Source organism: the organism of the source record quoted next, unplaced genomic scaffold (genome assembly GCF_019419815.1).
Source record: "Pyrus x bretschneideri cultivar Hongxiangsu unplaced genomic scaffold, Pyrus_bretschneideri_v1 Contig50, whole genome shotgun sequence".
Taxonomy (NCBI): Eukaryota; Viridiplantae; Streptophyta; class Magnoliopsida; order Rosales; family Rosaceae; genus Pyrus; species Pyrus x bretschneideri.
Genome location: NW_025999788.1, coordinates 1,210,625 through 1,229,729, shown reverse-complemented (window position 1 = coordinate 1,229,729; position 19,105 = coordinate 1,210,625). Strand labels below are relative to the sequence as shown.

The following is a 19,105-nucleotide window of genomic DNA, read 5'->3' as shown; positions in this document are numbered from 1 at the left end:
AACTCGTGCTTCACTTCCGATTTCCATCTTTATTTTAAGACAATTACGGAGTCAATCTCTACCTTCCATCCAAATGGCTGGTTTTTTTTGTACAACAATATATTTTATACTAAAAAGAAGAAGAAGTTCAGCTAAGCCACACAATGAGCAACCTAATTTGATATTGAATTCACCATCTACGAGATTCGAACCTAAAGCCTCTCACTTACAAGTGAAGATGAATACTACCAGACCATAGTACTAAGTGGCATCCAAATTGCTGTTAAATGGAGGTAGACACCGCAAGGGTAGTACGACCATTTACTCTTTAGTTAGAAGCCAGGAAAAATTGTAAAGATACATGAAAAGTATAACCAAATTGCCCGCCGTGCTTCACTTTAATTATTATTTGAACAGGTAAAAGTTAAGCCTTGTCAAAGTGGACCTTAATTGTTATTTGAACAGGTAAAGTTATGTCTTGGTCCGAGTGGGGATAACATTTCTCTTCTACATGTCCATGGAGTTTTGGAAAATCCATGGAGGTAGGAATTTATGGATCGAAATAGTAGTTCGAGGACGATTTGGTATGACCCTCATATCGCCGCACTTGGCTCACAGGGTTGAAGGGGGATGGGATACAAGAAGAATCTGGTCCATCCATCCCAAAGAAAACACAAACGGATGAACAATAAATAAAAAAACAAACTAGGATGTATATCTAAATCCATGAGTAGCAATTAATACAAGACTAATAAATTGTTCAACATTATTATTATATTTTTTTTACTATTTTATTTATTTATTTGTACATCCAAAGTAACATCTAACTCCCAGATGACACAATGACACCATATAACTAACTCCTAAACAACAATACCACACACCGATAGCTAAAGACCAAAATAATTATGCCGCAATCTACTCAGATTATCCTATATATATATATAAATAAATGTATATATATATGTATATATATTATGCTATATGTATATGTATATGTATATGTATATATCATCCATCCCTCGTCGAGCAAATCGAAACTTTAGGATGTTGTTTAGAGCTTATCCTCGTACTCGGAGAGCGGGGTCATCTGCTCCTTCAAACCCTTCCTTTTGCGGATGTCGGCAACGAGTGTTGAAGCCTGCGTTCCTGGTTCCAGTGGATCAGACGACATCATCTCCCAGTGATCAAACACGCATTGTGGGAAAGCCTGACCGGAAGTAGAAGCTCTTAACTGACTAGAGAATCCAAAAGATTCAATGACGGGGAGGTAAGCCTTGATGTTGTAGAGCGGAGTGCCAGGCCTCTGAATTTCCTCAAAGACGTGCCCTCGCTTCTGATTAAGAACGCTGTAGATGCCGCCAAGAGCCTGCTCCGGAGTTTGGATTTCGACAAGATAAACCGGTTCAAGGAGCCTTGGCTTGGCTGTGAGCTGGGACGCGTAGATGACCCTTCGAGCAGTTGGAATGACCTGGCCACCACCCCTGTGGATGGCATCAGCATGGAGAACCACATCGCATACTTCAAAGCAAATACCTCTCATGTTTTCTTCTGCCAATGCACCTTCCTTTGAGGCCCACTGGAACCCAGCCACAACGGAATCCTTGATTTCATTAAGGTACTGAACTCCCTTACACATGTCGACCACCATGTTAGGACCAGTGGTCTCGGGACCAAAACACCAGATTTTCTTTGCAAGATCCTTGTCCCAACCGAACTCCTCCGCCAAGATCTTGGAACGAATCTTGGGATCATCTCTCGGCCCAATACGGCCATCATCAATGGCCTCGGGAAGACCTTCCTCCAAGGGGCGTGCTTCCATGTAGAGACGGTTGTGCTTGTTGGGAGACTTGCTCATAACTGTACGGCTGGACTTCTCAAGGACAGTCTCACGGAAAGAGACGACAGGATCAGACTTTATAATCTCCGCTCCGCCCATGAAGTCTTCTTGCAGATCCTTCAAACAGATTTCGAGGTGAAGTTCACCAGCACCAGCAATTATGTGCTCCCCCGACTCCTCAATGGTACAGACAACCATAGGATCGGACTTGGACAGACGCTTGAGACCTTCAACAAGTTTTGGCAGGTCGGACGCGACTTTGCACTGAACAGCAACACGCACAACAGGTGAAACAGAGAACTTCATAGCACGAATAGGGTGAGCATCAACTTCCTTCTCATTCGTCAAGGTAGCATTCTTGGTGATAAACTGATCCAGACCAACCAGGGCAACAGTGTTGCCACAAGGCACATCTTCGACCGTTTCTTGTTTCTTTCCCATCCAAATGACGGTCCTCTGTACGTTCTTCACATACAAATCCTTCTTCTCACCAGGAACAAAATTTGGACCCATGATTCTGACCTTCAAACCAGTAGACACTCTGCCAGAGAAGACACGACCAAAGGCAAAGAATCTGCCCTTGTCAGATGCAGGAATCATCTTAGATACGTAGAGCATAAGAGGTCCTTCAGGGTCGCAGTTCCGGATAGCGTTGGCATATTTGTCATCAAGTGGACCCTCGTACAAGTTCTCAACACGATACTTCTGAGCTGTTGCAGGTGAGGGAAGGTGAAAGATCATCATTTCCAACAGGGCACTACTTGCTGGAAGCCAGTTCTGCAGGACACGCTTCATCAACGCCTTCCCCATCAATTCCTTCTCATCACTCTTCATGGTGACATTAAGCTTTGACAACATGGGCCACAACTTATCCTTCTGGTCGTTCATGCAGGTGTTGATGATCTGCCTGATGGGTTCATAACAGAACTGAACGAAACCGCGTTTGCAGGTAGCAGTTCCAGTGTGCTTGCTCGTCCATTTCTTGGTAGCTGGGTCAAAGAAGTTCTCACCCCAGAGCCTTTCCATCATCTTTGACTCATCAACTCCAAACTTGGAAGCATACATCTTAGCGAAGTTGGTCAGTGTGAAAGCCCAACCGTGCAAACCAGCTGAGAAGGCGACAGTTCCTTTCTCTGGGTAGACTTGGACATCACCAAGAAGTGGATCTTCGTATGTAGCCATAATGACATTGGCATTCTCAATAACCCTTTGGAATGTCTGGTAAGCCTCTTCTCCATCGACCTGGAGCTCAAGGAAACACCTGTCCATCTTGTTAACAGTCAAAACAGGCCTGATCCTCTCTCCCAAGGCTTGACGGAGCACAGTCTCAGTCTGGACGCACACACCCTCAATACAATCCACCACCACAAGTGCACCATCAGTAATACGAAGAGCCGCTGTGACTTCAGACGAAAAGTCAACGTGCCCGGGAGAGTCAATGAGATTGATGAGGTACTCATTTCCGTCCCTCTCTCCCTTGTAGCTCTTCAAAGCTGCATCACTCATCTCATAGTAGAGAGAGATACCGGTAGATTTAATTGTGATACCACGCTCTGCCTCATCTGCACGGGTATCAGTCATCCGGACATCACCAGCAACTTCTTGTGCAATGATACCCGCAGCAGCAACAAGCGAGTCGGTAAGGGTCGACTTCCCTGCATATTAAAATTCAATATGATTATATGTTTGAACAAACACGCAGGACATCGTAACAAATGACAAACCGCAATCATACATATTAACTGCTGCAATATTTTTTTGACAAACTGGTGAAACATTTTAAATTATAACCAATAGAGCAAAGTTCAAGATACAGAAAGAAAAAAAAAAAATCCACCTAACTAAAATATTCCAACATTAAAAATCCTTTTTCACCAGGTTAATAAAAACACCTTGTTACGAAGATAAGAATTGTAAAGTGAAAAAAAAGAAAGATATATACCATGATCGACATGAGCAATAACAGACATATTGCGAATGTTGTGCTTGTAGTCCATAATTCTACGGAGTTCCTCTGCAGTAAACTTCACCTGCACGTATCAAGAATATCGCACCATTAAGAATTAAATAATCAATGGATCAGCTCAACAATAACCATGTAACCATGTTCAGATTGAAAGACGTTACTTACCATCTTGACTAGCCTTTAATAACCGGCAATTAGTGTCTATAAGGAGGTGATTAGCTGACAAGGAACCACCTGCAAAATTAAAACAACAGAAAGAATGAATTTAGAATTCTGCTATGAATGGAAACATTTAAAGCATTCAAACTATTAGACCCAATACATTTCGGAGGTTTTTAAAACGATTAGAAAAAACGATAGCAAGAAATTCCCCAAAGGATAATTGAATTCAGGTAAAAATCATAGATAATTTTTAGGGAGTTTTAACAAAACACTCATGGTACTGTTCACTTTTAACGAAAAACCACATTTATACATTTTCCTGCTACTATTCACTATACCTTTAAAAGGCATTTCATTAAAAGGAAAGTTTTTTTGAACTTTTCGTTAGTTTTCCTTAATTTTTATTGCATCAAGCAATGTTAATAATCAAGACAAAAGATATTCTGTAAATTGTCTTCACAAAAGAAAAGGTGATCACAAACCAGTCCTAAAAAATTAGGGTGACCTATAAATTTAGGGTCACGAGTAATACAAAATAGAAAACAAGTACACAAAATTATTCTCCCCTAGAAATTAGTAGATTTTAGAAAACAAACAATTGATCTGGAAAATATGTTTTTAATTAATTCTTTAACGTACACAGGAAACAAAAAATTAGACAGAACAAGTCTCAATTGGAAATTTCATACTTTCATGAAGAAAAAATTTACTATTAAATTAAAAGTAATCTTTCCACAACGAAACTATTTTCCGGGAAAACAGTGTGTACTGTATTAGTGTGAACAAATTATAAAACAAAGATCTAGCTAATACAAAACATCCACTCACAAAATATAGTAAAATTCTCATACATCACGTAAGAAAATTCAACAGTTTAAAGAAAACGTCAGAAAAATTTTCCACAGCAAAAAAATTTCACGTAAAAATTTTCCGATGAACCAAACAGAGCCTGAGAGAGTGATCGTACAGAAAACAAGGATCTAGTACTAACAAGAAAATCTGAGCGATGATCGAAACAGTAAACTAGCAAATCTGATGGAAATAGTATCGAATCAAAAGCATGCAGAATAATAGTATAATTTCAATAAAATAAAATCCATGCAGATCACTGATTTTTCAGACAAATATGCATGATTAACGCGACGATAATCAAGAAATCAAGAGAATAATCGGAGAGATTAAATCAAAGGAATCGATTGATTCGAATAGTATAAGATATACGAACGAACCTGAAGAATCGAGAGCTGGAGAGAGAGATAGAGAGAGAGAGAGAGGAGTGACTCTCAGGCCTCAGCAGCCTAAAGGTGCGTATGGGACTGAGAGAGAAATGTGTAGGTTCCGTAGGAGGGTGTGAGTGCGATATAAGGATAGGGTTTTCGTTTCTTGGGTTGGGCTTTGCTTTTTTCACTTTGTAATATTTTGTAGGCCCAACAAAATCTACACCGGCCGCTTTAGTCACTTCTCATAATTGCAGTTATTGTTTGTATTGAGCTTGAGCTTGAGCAAAGCTCAGCTCGCCTCCGCCTTCGATCATGACGACGGAGATTTTTTTTTTTTTTTTTTTTTTTTTTTGACGTAAAAAATTATTTTTCATTATTTAATTATTTTTAAATTTCATAATAATATTTAATTAAACTTGTGAGACTCACTTATGTGCCACATACACACATAACAGAATTTTTGATGGAATTATAACGGAATGATCATATTGATTTACGAAATCAATTTTCAAAGATTACATTAATCGATTTACAATTTTAAGGACTAGTTTGATGAGATTGGTCAATTTCATGAACCATTTGTAATAAAAATTCTTAAATTTTTTAATTAATTTGAATGCAAAGAGACAACAACACAACCTTTACCAACCAACCTAATCCACAGTTGCATAATCACCCAAATAATGCATGACCATAAACATCGTTCATCAACGTACCAAAGAACCACGTTAGCCACTCATCAATACTTGAGCAGCATTTTCAAGAACTCTTTGGAAAGATTCTGTTTGTTACAAAAGGTATTATTACATACATTGTCTTATTCTAATTTTTACAACGATCTTCTCACTTGATATGTGACCCACAAAATTACCAAATCATGTAAGATTCACATAAGACTGAAATAGTATGCGAGACGGTTATAGTGAGAAACACAATAAGAATCTCTTTCTCTTTTGCGCACGCCTTGCGAATATGGTTAACATGAAGCAAGGCAAGATAGACGATCGGTCAACCATTTACCCATGAGATTACGAAATAATACAGGAAAATAAAGTTGATAGTCCTTATAATTAGTGGTCATATAACTTTTGTTGTTGTAAGAACGGGTGACAATACCCTTTCTTGATGCAAAACCCAGGCAAGGTACAAGATTGGTCAATTCCAATAGACCTCAAAAAACCTAGCGCAATAGGACCAGCAGAGTGCCAAAACCTGAATGAAAGGCCAGTGCAATCAGGATTCTGAAACACAAAGCAAATGAAGCAAAACACTAGCAAGACTGGTTTTCGTAAAAGCTTGGTCGGGTGCATTGTTTCTGCAAGGTTCATACGTTCCGTGTGCAAGCCGAGGGTTGCAACCACCACCACCTTCAAGGCTTTTCAAAATTGAAACGGTAGCAGAAGAAGCTGTTGCTGTTCCTCCTTGTTCGAACCGGTCGCGGATTACGCCCAACATCACGTATCAGGGACAAGGCAAACTAGTAAACAAAAAGTATGGTTAAGTTAAAAAATAGCAGGTAGCAAAAATGGCAGAAATTGGTCCACAAGACATAGTAAAAACAGGATATGCAGGTCTCTGTTCTGAGCAGGCACAAAACATTTAACTAGTAGCACAGACGCTGACTACAACAGTGTAACAGCATTAAACAGAAACGATTAAAATGGAAACCAAAAATTAACGCAGTGCATCAACGACGTATTATTACTCAAAGCTTGTCCTCAAACTCGGATAGCGGGGTCATCTGCTCCTTCAATCCCTTCCTCTTACGGATGTCGGTAACAAGTGCTGCAGCCTGGGATCCAGCTTCCAATGGATCAGACGACATCATCTCCCAATGATCAAACACACATTGTGGGAAAGCCTGCCCAGAAGTTGCAGCCCTCAGTTGACCAGAGAATCCAAAGGACTCAACGACAGGGAGGTATGCCTTGATGTTGTAGAGTGGAGTTCCAGGCCTTTGCATCTCCTCAAACACGTGCCCACGTTTCTGATTCAGAACACTGTAGATGCCGCCAAGAGCCCCCTCTGGAGCTTGAATTTCAACGAGATACACTGGTTCAAGAAGTCTTGGCTTGGCTGTAAGCTGAGAGGCATAGATGACCCTCCGAGCAGTTGGAATGACCTGGCCACCCCCTCTGTGGATAGCATCAGCGTGAAGAACCACATCACAGACTTCAAAGCAAATACCTCTCATGTTTTCTTCCGCCAATGCACCTTCCTTTGAGGCCCACTGGAACCCAGCAACAACAGAATCCTTGATTTCATTAAGGTACTGAACTCCCTTACACATGTCGACCACCATGTTAGGACCAGTCGTCTCTGGACCAAAACACCAGATTTTCTTAGCAAGATCCTTGTCCCAACCAAACTCCTCAGCCAAGATCTTGGAACGAATCTTGGGATCATCTCTTGGGCCAATGCGACCATCATCAATAGCCTCGGGAAGACCTTCCTCAAGGGGTCTTGCTTCCATGTACAGACGATTATGCTTGTTTGGGGACTTGCTCATCACTGTACGGCATGACTTATCAAGGACAGTCTCACGGAAGGACACTACGGGGTCAGACTTTATAATCTCAGCACCACCCATAAAATCATCTTGCAGATCCTTCAAACAGATCTCAAGATGCAGTTCACCAGCACCAGCAATAATGTGCTCTCCAGACTCCTCAATGGAGCAGACAACCATAGGATCAGACTTGGCCAAACGTTTGAGACCTTCAACAAGTTTGGGAAGGTCAGATGCGACCTTGCACTGGACAGCAACACGCACGACAGGTGAAACAGAGAACTTCATAGCACGAATAGGGTGAGCATCCACTTCCTTCTCATTTGTTAAAGTAGCATTCTTGGTGATAAACTGATCCAAACCGACCAAAGCAACAGTGTTACCACAAGGAACATCCTCCACAGTTTCTTGTCTCTTTCCCATCCAAATAACCGTCCTCTGTACGTTCTTGACATACAAATCCTTCTTTTCTCCAGGAACAAAATTTGGACCCATGATTCTAACCTTCAAACCTGTCTGAACTTTACCAGCAAAGACACGGCCAAAGGCAAAGAATCTACCCTTATCAGAAGCAGGAATCATCTTAGACACATAAAGCATAAGAGGTCCTTCGGGGTCACAATTCCTGATGGCATTCGCATATTGATCATCAAGGGGACCCTCGTACAAATTCTCAACACGGTACCTTTGAGCCGTGGAGGGAGAGGGAAGGTGAAAGATCATCATTTCCAATAGAGCAGTGCTAGCTGGTAGCCAGGTCTGCATAACACGCTTCATCAAAGCCTTCCCCATCAGGTCCTTCTCATCACTCTTCATGGTGACACCAAGCTTTGTCAACATGGGCCACAACTTATCCTTCTGATCATTCATGCAGGTGTTGATGATCTGCTTGATGGGCTCATAACAGAACTGAACAAAACCACGCTTGCAAGTAGCAGTTCCAGTGTTCTTGCTGGTCCATTTCTTGGTAGCTGGGTCAAAGAAGTTCTCACCCCAGAGCCTTTCCATCATCTTTGACTCATCAACTCCAAACTTGGAAGCATACATCTTAGCGAAGTTGGTCAGAGTGAAAGCCCAACCATGCAAACCAGCTGAAAAGGCAACGGTTCCTTTCTCTGGGTAAACCTGGACATCACCAAGAAGTGGATCTTCATATGTAGCCATAATGACATTGGCATTTTCAATAACTCTTTGGAATGTCTGGTAAGCCTCTTCTCCATCGACCTGGAGCTCAAGGAAGCACCTGTCCATCTTGTTAACAGTCAAAACAGGCCTGATCCTCTCTCCCAAGGCTTGACGGAGCACAGTCTCAGTCTGGACACACACACCCTCAATACAATCCACCACCACAAGTGCACCATCAGTAATACGCAGAGCAGCTGTGACCTCAGATGAAAAGTCAACGTGCCCGGGGGAATCAATGAGATTGATGAGGTACTCATTTCCATTTCTCTCTCCCTTGAACCTCTGCAAAGACTCATCAGTCATCTCATAGTACAAAGAGATACCGGTAGATTTGATTGTGATACCACGCTCGGCTTCATCTGCACGGGTATCCGTCATACGGACATCACCAGCAACTTCCTGTGCAATGATGCCAGCAGCAGCGACAAGCGAGTCGGTAAGAGTTGACTTCCCTGCGAGCATAAAAAATTTAGCATCATTGTTTTGTCACGTAGCCACAGATACAACACAACAAGAAGCAAGAAAATCAAACATCCTGCAAATTACAATGGACATCATGAAGAAAAAATTAAATTGCGTAGAATCAGTTCTAAATCTAATTGACGTTAAGTGTGTAAAATAAGTGCAATATAATACATACCATGGTCGACGTGCGCAATAACAGACATATTACGAATGTTGTGTTTGTAGTCCATAATCCTACGGAGCTCCTCAGCTGTGAACTTCACCTGCACATACAAAAAATTGTCTCTCAGTTAAGAATATGCAAACAATGAAGAATTTTAGCAACCCACTGAACCAAAATAGCAAAACAAGCATCGTACCATCTTGTCTCTTCTTCAAATGTCACCTCCAAAAATACTATTAATACCTGCCAACAAGAACTGTTAAAACAAGGTAATTAGATAAATAAAACAAGAACAAATAACAAGATCCCATTAATCAGATACTCACAAAATTACACATCATCTAATTGAAATCCAAAGAATATTATGAAAGTAATTTCTCAGATTCTTGATGCTTGTAAAATGATGAATTTCGATAAATACAATACATACAAGTTTATGAAAGAAAACATATAAGTTACCCGTTTAAATCTGCTATGTGATTAAGCAAGTAAATCCATGCGATATTCATCTATATATCAAACGAGTTATTTAACAACAAAAACCCAAAAGCACTTCTTCATCCAAACAAAGCTAAAAAGCACTTTTTTCATCGAAACAAACTATAAACAGCAAATAAGCAGGGGAAAAAAAAAAAAAAACTCAATCCAATCGATTCCAAGACATAACAATCGAATATTAACTAATTTCGCTATATAGTTACAGATCTTGAGCAAGAAAAATCGAAAAAATGAACAGAAACTCAATCAATTGAAGTAAACGAGCATGGTCATTTCTTCAAAGCAAGTAAACGCTGAGAAATTTCAGATCTAAATATTGTGCAGAGAGAGAGAACGAACCAGGTGACAAGGTGCGAGAGAGGCGGCGGGCGAAAGAAGATGAAGCTCGAACGTCAGACCTCTCCTTTATATGCAAAAGGAAGGGAGGGTTTGAGAGAGAGAATAAAGTGTGACTGAAGGGTATATGCGGTTGTGAAGTCTAGGGTTTTGCAATGAACTGGGCTGGGCTGGGCTTTGGTTTTGTAAATGGGCCTGTGGTTTGGTTTTGGATGATGGAAGACCAACGTCCAATGAATTCTTGAGATTGAGAATCGAGTTTTGAAAAAAGTTTTGTCCCCTGAAGTAACATCTTTTGTGCCACCGTTAACGCAGGGTCTTTTTATATTCCTAAAATAGTACAGACTTGAGAGAGGCCCAAAAAAAGCTCAAAGACCAGAGCCCAAAGAAGGGAAGGAAGGCCTAGGCCCAAATAATGAAAGGAAGGCCTAGGCCCAAAGGAAGAAAGGAAGACCAAGGTCCAAGGAAATTAGAAATGGGAACATTGAGCACCACATAGAACCGCTCATCAGTCTGATATGCATGCCAACAAGGAAGCCGAGCACCTCCTCGTAAAGTATTTTCCGACCGTTAAAGGCAAGTTGGCATACTGACAATTTTATAGCACGAAGTCTCAAGAGTAAGCCTACTCGAACACCAACCCCAGGCCACGTGTTGGCCATCTGTAAGAGCAGAAGCCTATGAAGGGACATAAAGATTGTCAAACCAAGTGCTTGGACATGATTTTCCTCAAACCCCAAGGCGGAGCAAGGAGCTCGGCACGCGTTGGCCTAAGAGAACATGCAAGTAAATCTAGACGAACGTCTCTTCATTGCCACATGTCGACTAAAGAATCGAGGGGATGTAACTCAATTTCAAGGGATGAACCACTTAATCTTTGTTACCACATGCCGACTAAAGAATTGAGGGGATATAACTCAATTTCTTTGCATTTCCCTATCTTTCTCCTTTCTTTGAAATCGGTTCAAGACTATTCTATCTGATCATGAAAAGGAAGCTGTTGGAGCAAATTTGATGGCTTCCACATTTGTTAATCATGCACAAGTTGGTCATCCTTATATAATGAGCATGGCTGCAACTTACTATATGGTCATTCATCTAGCATACTTACTTGACCAAAAAACATATTCATCTGGCATACGTTGGTGCTACATTATTGTCAAATATCAAGAAGGTTGGACTCGGGAGCACAAGGCACCTGTTCGAAGATAAGCCTTTCTCTCAAAAGTATGACATGCTAAATTTCTGTGTGGATCAAGTTGTTTATTTTGGTGTTGCTTGGATACGACATTAAGACTTACCTTATTTTAAGGCGGCGGGATGGTTAGGATCCACCAAACATTAAACTCATTAGACTTACCAGAGTGAATAGCGTATGACTGAAGAATATTGCTGGTTTATTTCTTAATTTCTTTGCAATTCTCCTTTCTACCAAATGGGTACCATCAAACTGTTGACACAATATGACAACACAACTTGAAATTTACACAAAATTAGTATAAAGAAACTCTAATTGTGTGATTGAATTCATCTAATTTCAGAAGATATTCAAAACTCTAAAAAGGAAGGTTCACATTCAAATACAATCATGGATTGATATAACGATTTCATTAGATTGTAATCTGACGTAGTGATATGAGTTTATTCAAATCATAATACATGTACATTTACATGTATGTAAACCTTAATCAATAAATGGTGAACCATAGACATAATACATGTTATAATTTGGATGAATATTTTCATATGGCGATGTACTATCGCACATATAAGTACGCAACACTTTTTTTATTTTGAATATTTCATATGGTAGCACAACTATGCCTTAGTTAAATGAATCATCACAAAAGAAATTAATGTGAAACTCTAACAATTTATGTGTATTATTTGTAAATTTGTACAGTTCATTCATGACTCATGAGGTTAAATTGGTAAGGTTTGATTTTGTTCGATGTTGAACTTAAAATAAGACTTTTAACTTAGTGACAGAGCAATTTAGAGACGGGGGCACGCAATGTATAAGCTATAATAAATTGAATACCTCACAATTTAAGTTTCTAAGTCCTTGAGCCTTAAATTAAGCTCTTGCTTGTTTATATATGCTATATGGAGTAAACAAATATAAAAGGTTTTTCAATATCGAATTTTCAAGCGACATGCAAACAACCAGGCTCATTTTATTTGCCGCAGCACCCCTGAGTGACGTTAACGTTTTTTTTTTTCATCATGAGCCCTCGATGGCATGGGCACTAGATTTTAAATATTTACATGAAATATTTTGAACATCCAAATTTTGTAGACAAAGAAAGAGGAAAATTAATTAGAATACATATATGTGTGTGTGTGTGTGTGTGTAAACCAGCATATAACATGAACTGAATTGTCTTAAACTGTTTAGGGGTGAAAAAGGTCAAAGGAAAACAAAAGTAATTAACACTAATTAACCAAACATGAACTTACACTTACACACTGCATTATGTATGAATTCATTTACACAAGAAACGCCGTCGGATCAAAAGCAAGCTGTTGTACGACTAATCTAAGCTCATCCCAATTTTCATTCAGAAGATCATGATCTTGAAACGAAAAATTTGAGAACTTTTCCATGTACGGATGTGTTAAATTAGGCTGCTGCATGTTGGAGCTCAACTGGCCTGCTGCATGCACATGCAATTGGTGACTTCCATTAATAATACTGTTTATATTGTTGGTATGATTCACAACAGGCTTCTTCTCCTCGTAGTAAATGTCGGAAGCACCGAAACTGATATAAGTGTTAGATTGTTCGAGATGGTCTTGTCGATCAGTAGCAAATTTCTTGGAGTTTATGGTGTCCGTTGGATGACGTTTAGCTGCAGATAGATCTCTTCAATCTGGGGTGTACTTTTGTATGAAACATTTCTTTTGAATATCCGACACAATGTCCATATTTACCGATACAAGTGAAACCGTGATGAATTCATCAAAATATAAGCCTTTATATATGGTCAAATGGAAAGGAAAAAAGGAAAATTTTATTTTAGATTCAGGGTTTGTCATGTGCATATGGACTTAATTACTGGTTTATGATTAAGGTTAATTTCAGAAATTGTCTTGAACTGACTTGTAAATATGTAGTTAGGTAACAAACTATCATAATTAAACTGTGAATCTGAATTACCGATCAGGTTGATTCTTCCCTAAATTCTATTGTTCATATTTGCAGCCGGACAACACAAGTCTTGAAAGAAAGTGTTGCCCTACATGAACAAAATTTTAAGTACTTAGTAAATGAAAAAGATTACAACTATGCAAATTTTTCACTTACAGCTTGTTGCTGAAGATCAGTATTCATATTCTTAGTGTTAGAGCTTCGGTTATTGTGTTCATACGAGCTAGAGGAATTAGGAAGGCGAAACTCTTGCATCATCCAATCGGTTTTGCTGCCTTTGCCTGCACTTCCACAGTAGTAAACCAATGTTTTCTTTAGGCCAATGCAGGCATGGCCCTCTCCTCCGTGGGAATGTATCGGCTTGTCGATTCCAGTTGCCTTCCAAAATCCAGAACCTGTTACTCTGTTAGGTCTGATGCTGTTCTTGTACTTTCTCCCTCTTTTACAGAAGAAGTACCATTCCTTATCTCCTGCGGTTTCTGTAAACATAAATATTCACGTTAATCACAAATTATGGTCTACAAATATGGTTTTTCTACATCACCCTTACATGAAAAACTGAAGTACTGCAGAATATTTTTGCTGATAAAAAATTATAGAATAATTTTTCTTGATAGTATAGCTGTAGTAGTTGAATTAAAGAACTAGTACTGGGAAATGGTGCAACCAATATATTATAGGCCACTTTTATCACAGCATCTTTTGAGTTTTTGGAGCAATTTAAGCCAACTTCTTTTCTTCTGCTTTCTTTTCAAAGTACGAGAGACTTAAAGAGAAAATAGCAAAAAATAATCAGAAATTTAGCAAAAGCAATTAAAAATATGGGCATATATATGTTCATACTTGGAAGATCCCAAGTGTTGACTGATATTGACTCAAGGAAATGCCACATAATCTATCATGTCATCAATATTACTGTTGAAAGTTAGTTAGGATGGTTATTAGTAGCTTACACAGTAAGAATGGTTGTTAGGCTACTAGAGAGGTATAAAAGGCTGATTGCGGCTTAATGTTTGTATTAAGAAATCATTCTATCAATGCAATATCTCTCGTCTTCTCTCTAATTTTCTCTCTAATCTTTCAATATTCTCTGTACTACTTCCTTCTTCTTCTCTCTACAATTCTAGTTACTTTTGTTAAGATGGTATCAATCGCCTGGACGATCCTTGGTGCTATCTCTTCTGCTGACGAGTTCATTGAAATTCTTGGTGGTTCGCTGCAGTTCTTACAAATTTGTTGATTGGTTTTCTTTGATTCTTGGGTTGTTGTACAGCGTATGAAGTCGATTACTTTTCTCCTTTATTTCTGCACACCAAGTGTTTGTGTTTTTGCATCAAAATTCTTAGGATCTCAATGCTCATACCCATAGCTCTCATACTCTCTCAACATCAACTAAGTACAATATCATTGTTGTCTGTCCACAGTCCTTCACAATTAGAGGTAATACTACCAATCTCCTCTCCTTTGGTTGAAACTAATGAAGAATCAGTTCACAATATGGTCACCAGGTTGAAGTCAGGTGCAGTTCCACGAAGATCTTACACAGGGTACATTGCTTCATTTCCAGAATTACAAACACTACAGATAGAAGATAAGTGTGCATTTACTGGGGCTTTTTCTTTCATTGCTGCAATAAAAGATTTGGAGGAACCATTAACATTCAGAAAAGCTTCTACACTCCCACAGTGGCAATGTGCAATGCGAGAAGAGTTTAATGCACTCAAAGCTCAAGGAACATGGCAATTGGTTCTTTCTCCACATAACAGAACAATTATTGGAAGTAAGTGGGTATATAAAGTTAAGAAAAATCCTGATGGAAGTGTATCCAGGTATAAAGCTAGACTTGTGGCTCAAGGTTTTTCCCAAGAACAAGACATTGACTACTCAGAAACTTTTAGTCCAGTGGTACAACATACTACTATAAGACTCATTTTGTCATTAGCAGCTATACATAAATGGGAATTGAGGCAGTTGGATATCAAAAATGTATTTCTGCATGGTGACTTACAAGAAGAAGTGTATATGAAACAACCTCAAGGGTTTATTGATCAAACTAAACCCAATTATGTCTGCAAGTTGATTAAATCGTTGTATGGGTTGAAACAGGCACATCGGGCATGGAATTCAAAGTTCACAAGCTATTTACCAGCTTTGGGATTTGCTGCATCTTCATCTGACACAAGTCTATTTGTGAAAAGTGATGACAAGGATGTGGTGGTTCTTTTACTATATATGGATGACATCATTTTGACAGGTTTAGATGCTGGTAAAGTTCAACAAGTCATTGAAGATTTGGCAGGTGTTTTTGACTTAAAGGATATGGGAAGACTTACATACTTCTTGGGACTCTAGATTCACTACAAGGAGAATGGAGACATATTTTGTGAATCAATCAAAGTATGTTAAAGATCTTATTCATAAAGCTGGAATGAAATCTTGCAAACCTGCAAATACTCCATGCAAACCACACAATCAAATGCTATTGAATGAGGGAACACCATTGCATGATTCTACATTGTACAAAAGTTTGGTTGGTTAACTGCAATACCTCACTTTTACACGCCCGGATATAGCTTATGCTGTGAATTCAGTGTGTCAATTTATGACTGCTCCAACATATGTACATCTCACTTCTGTGAAAAGGATTATAAGATATCTTCAAGGCATTGCAGAATGTGGAATTACATATTCAGCTGATACTGATATTCATTTGATAGCATTCTCTGATGTTGATTGGGCTACCGATTTGAACACAAGAAGGTCTGTGACTGGCTATGTGGTATATCTTGGGGGAAATCCAATCTCTTGGCAATCAAAGAAACAATCCTCAGTCTCTCGAAGTTCTACAGAGGCAGAATACAAGGCACTTGCACATACTGCAACAGATGTGGCATGGATTTGGTTGCTTGTGAAAGATTTGGGGGTTGCATTACCTATTCAACCAACAATATTCTGTGACAATATGTCAGCAATAACCCTTAGTGCTAATCTGGTGTATCATTCGAGAATTAAACACCTTGATACGGATTATCATTTTGTTCGAGAAAAGGTGCATAATGGTGATCTGTTGGTTGAGTATCTACCTACCGATGAACAGACAGTCAATGTTCTTACTAAAGGCCTACACAGTTCAATGTTCACCCGACATTGTTTCAATCTCAAACTTGGTTACCCTAGTTAAGATTGAGGGGGGATGTTGACTGATATTGACTCAAGGAAATGCCACATATCTGCCATGTCATCAATATTACTGTTGAAAGTTAGTTATGATGGTTATAAGTAGCTTACACAGTAAGAAAGGTTGTTAGGCTACTAGAAAGGTATAAAAGGCTGATTGCGGCTTAATGTTTGTATTAAGAAATCATTCTATCAATGTAATATCTCTCATCTTCTCTCTAATCTTTCAATATTCTATGTACTGCTTCCTTCTTTTTATTCTCTCTGCAACTCTGGTTACTTTTGTTAAGACCAAGGATCATGTTTGTAGATGTCAATTGATTTGATGAGCTCTAAGCTGATTGGTTTCTTCTGAATCATTCGACAAAGATAGAAGTCTACAGGTTCTTCATCTGTTGGGTGAAACCGAAATCCTGGTAGTCGAACATCATCTTCATCACCAGTATACTGGTGATCATCCTTACTGCTAGGACTATAATATGTGTTATCCATGTGGATACATCGATTCTCTTCAAGTTCGATCTAGCACTACCTCAATCTCAATCGATCCGTAGTTAATAAGCTGTGTATTTTTCTCTCTTTCCCAGTGGCAGAATTGAACGGTGATATAACAATTTGAAGTATGGTGCTTAAGAAGCTTTGATGGTTCATGATGAAGAGTCATGGACCTAGCTTTCTGATATTTATAAGGTGAAGAAAGTCATCGCAAACGGTTTTCTTTAGGTCAAGTCTTGAAGTTTCACTCTAGCTTAGCCAAAAGTTTTGCAATATTTTGTTTTAGGGTCATCATTTAAACTAAATCCTCATATGAGGAATGTATATAGTCAGTGGTATTCATCAATGCATCCACTCCTCTCACCCTCATTTGGAAATATAAAATTTTATCATGGAATGATCATTACAAGGCCGGCATAGAGAAAAATTGAAACATCATAGCCAGTAGTACTTACTATTGCTACATGGATAATGCTACATAGACTAAATTTACAAATTATGTGACGTATTACCAATAAGAAAAATCATGTTAATCAACACTTACAAATTATAATTTAATTACTAACAAGCACGTCGTATAATTTATAAAATTTTATTTATATAGATGGTCTCCTAGCATTAGCCAATACTACATGCATCGATCTACAATGTTTTTTCTTTGTTAGGCATAAAACATTTTGTAGGTAGGAAAGGGATCCCTTCCGGATCCATTCCTCTTAATTATAGGGATCCACCAATCTAGGCTATTGAAATTTGATCAAACGGCTAAAGTTATTTTAACTTTTAAAGTATGTCCATGTTTGTAGTCGTTAGATTAAATTTCAATGACTTAGATTAGTGGATCCCTAGGATTTTGAGGAAGGGATCCGGAGAGGATCCCTTTCCTTGTAGGTAATCGAAGTGCAATAATTGGATCTATGTGTTGTAGAGGCTGGGACCCATAAACACTAATTACCAGTCTTTTTTAACGCATAAATTAGGGATTCCCTGATATTTCGATGAGATATATTATTTTTTACAAGATTTTAAGGACTTTAATTAAAATACATTTACAACATCACAATAAAGTTGTGACACCGTAGTGAAGTGCAAATATATGGAAATGGATCCTCTCCTGAGCAGGAGATCAGGATTCTCCTGATCCACTAACATGGGCCGTTGGATTTTGATCCAACGATTACAATTATTATAACTTTTAGAGGGGTCCCCTGTTTGTAGCCGTTAGATCAAATTCCAACGGTCTGTGTTAGTGGGTCAGGAGGATCCTGATCTCTTGCTCAGGAGAGGATCCAATTCCCAAATATATATCGTCTTAGCTATTTATGTGAGTGGAATATAGGCTTCCTCCAACTAAGTATAGAGCAACCTTAAAACCAAGACTTAAACAATTGCTAAATAATTTGATAAGACGAGGGATTGAATCATTAGTATTGCATGAACTACTTGTGCAGCTATCATTCTAGACTTCCAGTTAATGCATCACAGTATTTTCTAGGTTGCATGACTTAGTTTCCAAAATATATACCGTACATATGAAGAAGTTAAAGTTTCACCATAAAATTAATTGACAATATACAGAGTAGTTTAACTTGTTAACAGAGTTGCAGAAATGCAGATAAAAAGCAAAAAAGATGAAGTGCATAAAATGTAGAGAGAGTTGAGAAAATTGATCTTTTGTATTTCATTAAATCAATCTTAATAGTTTGTACACGGCTTTATATATCTCAGAGAGCTTTCTTACAAACTAAGCAATTCTGTTTTAACAATTTTTTTTTCCTTTTTTTGAACAAACGATATCATCTACACTAAGGTGAAGGGGGTTGACTTAGTCTCATAGTGGGCTAGTAATAATTTAGTTCAAATTCACTTGTTTTAACAAACTTAACAAACTATCAACTAGCTAAGATAGTTATAACAATGTTAACTAACCAACTGCTCAGTCACTAATAGTCAACGTCT

At 38.6% G+C, this 19,105-nt stretch overlaps 3 protein-coding genes across 4 annotated transcripts; all 3 read right to left on the bottom strand.

The window, feature by feature from the left end:
• Positions 1 to 672: 672 nt before the first annotated feature.
• Positions 673 to 5,273, bottom strand: LOC103952007 (elongation factor 2-like). The gene is made up of 4 exons (XM_048569867.1): positions 5,177 to 5,273; positions 3,951 to 4,019; positions 3,762 to 3,849; positions 673 to 3,474 (listed from the first exon to the last, which is right to left on the bottom strand). Exons 2-4 carry the CDS (start codon positions 3,951 to 3,953, stop codon positions 1,034 to 1,036), a joined length of 2,532 nt encoding a protein of 843 aa, XP_048425824.1. The 5' UTR covers positions 3,954 to 4,019; positions 5,177 to 5,273; the 3' UTR covers positions 673 to 1,033.
• A 1,420-nt stretch (positions 5,274 to 6,693) lies between these two features.
• Positions 6,694 to 10,437, bottom strand: LOC103952009 (elongation factor 2). Of its 2 annotated transcripts, none has more exons than XM_009363531.3 (4): positions 10,327 to 10,437; positions 9,686 to 9,732; positions 9,502 to 9,589; positions 6,694 to 9,313 (listed from the first exon to the last, which is right to left on the bottom strand). In XM_009363531.3, the coding sequence occupies exons 2-4, from the start codon at positions 9,686 to 9,688 to the stop codon at positions 6,873 to 6,875; spliced, it is 2,532 nt and encodes an 843-aa protein (XP_009361806.2). In that variant the 5' UTR covers positions 9,689 to 9,732; positions 10,327 to 10,437; the 3' UTR covers positions 6,694 to 6,872. The 2 variants fall into 2 exon arrangements, with proteins under 2 accessions (XP_009361806.2, XP_009361805.2); XM_009363530.3 differs by having other exon boundaries at positions 9,686 to 9,745; positions 10,327 to 10,423.
• Positions 10,438 to 12,813: 2,376 nt separating this feature from the next.
• LOC103952058 (protein FEZ-like) lies at positions 12,814 to 17,143 on the bottom strand. Its single transcript, XM_048569653.1, is given in 5 exon segments — positions 12,814 to 13,211; positions 13,214 to 13,255; positions 13,630 to 13,953; positions 14,318 to 14,332; positions 16,948 to 17,143. Coding segments are annotated over 5 exon segments (975 nt in total).
• Between the last annotated feature and the right edge of the window lie 1,962 nt (positions 17,144 to 19,105).

What these genes read in the sequence shown, in the direction of transcription:
- LOC103952007 (XM_048569867.1), bottom strand. An exon ending in TATTGCTCATGTCGATCATG is followed by an intron (nt 3,475 to 3,761) that starts GTATATATCTTT and finishes TTTAATATGCAG; the next exon opens with GGAAGTCGACCCTTACCGAC.
- LOC103952009 (XM_009363531.3), bottom strand. An exon ending in TATTGCGCACGTCGACCATG is followed by an intron (nt 9,314 to 9,501) that starts GTATGTATTATA and finishes TTATGCTCGCAG; the next exon opens with GGAAGTCAACTCTTACCGAC.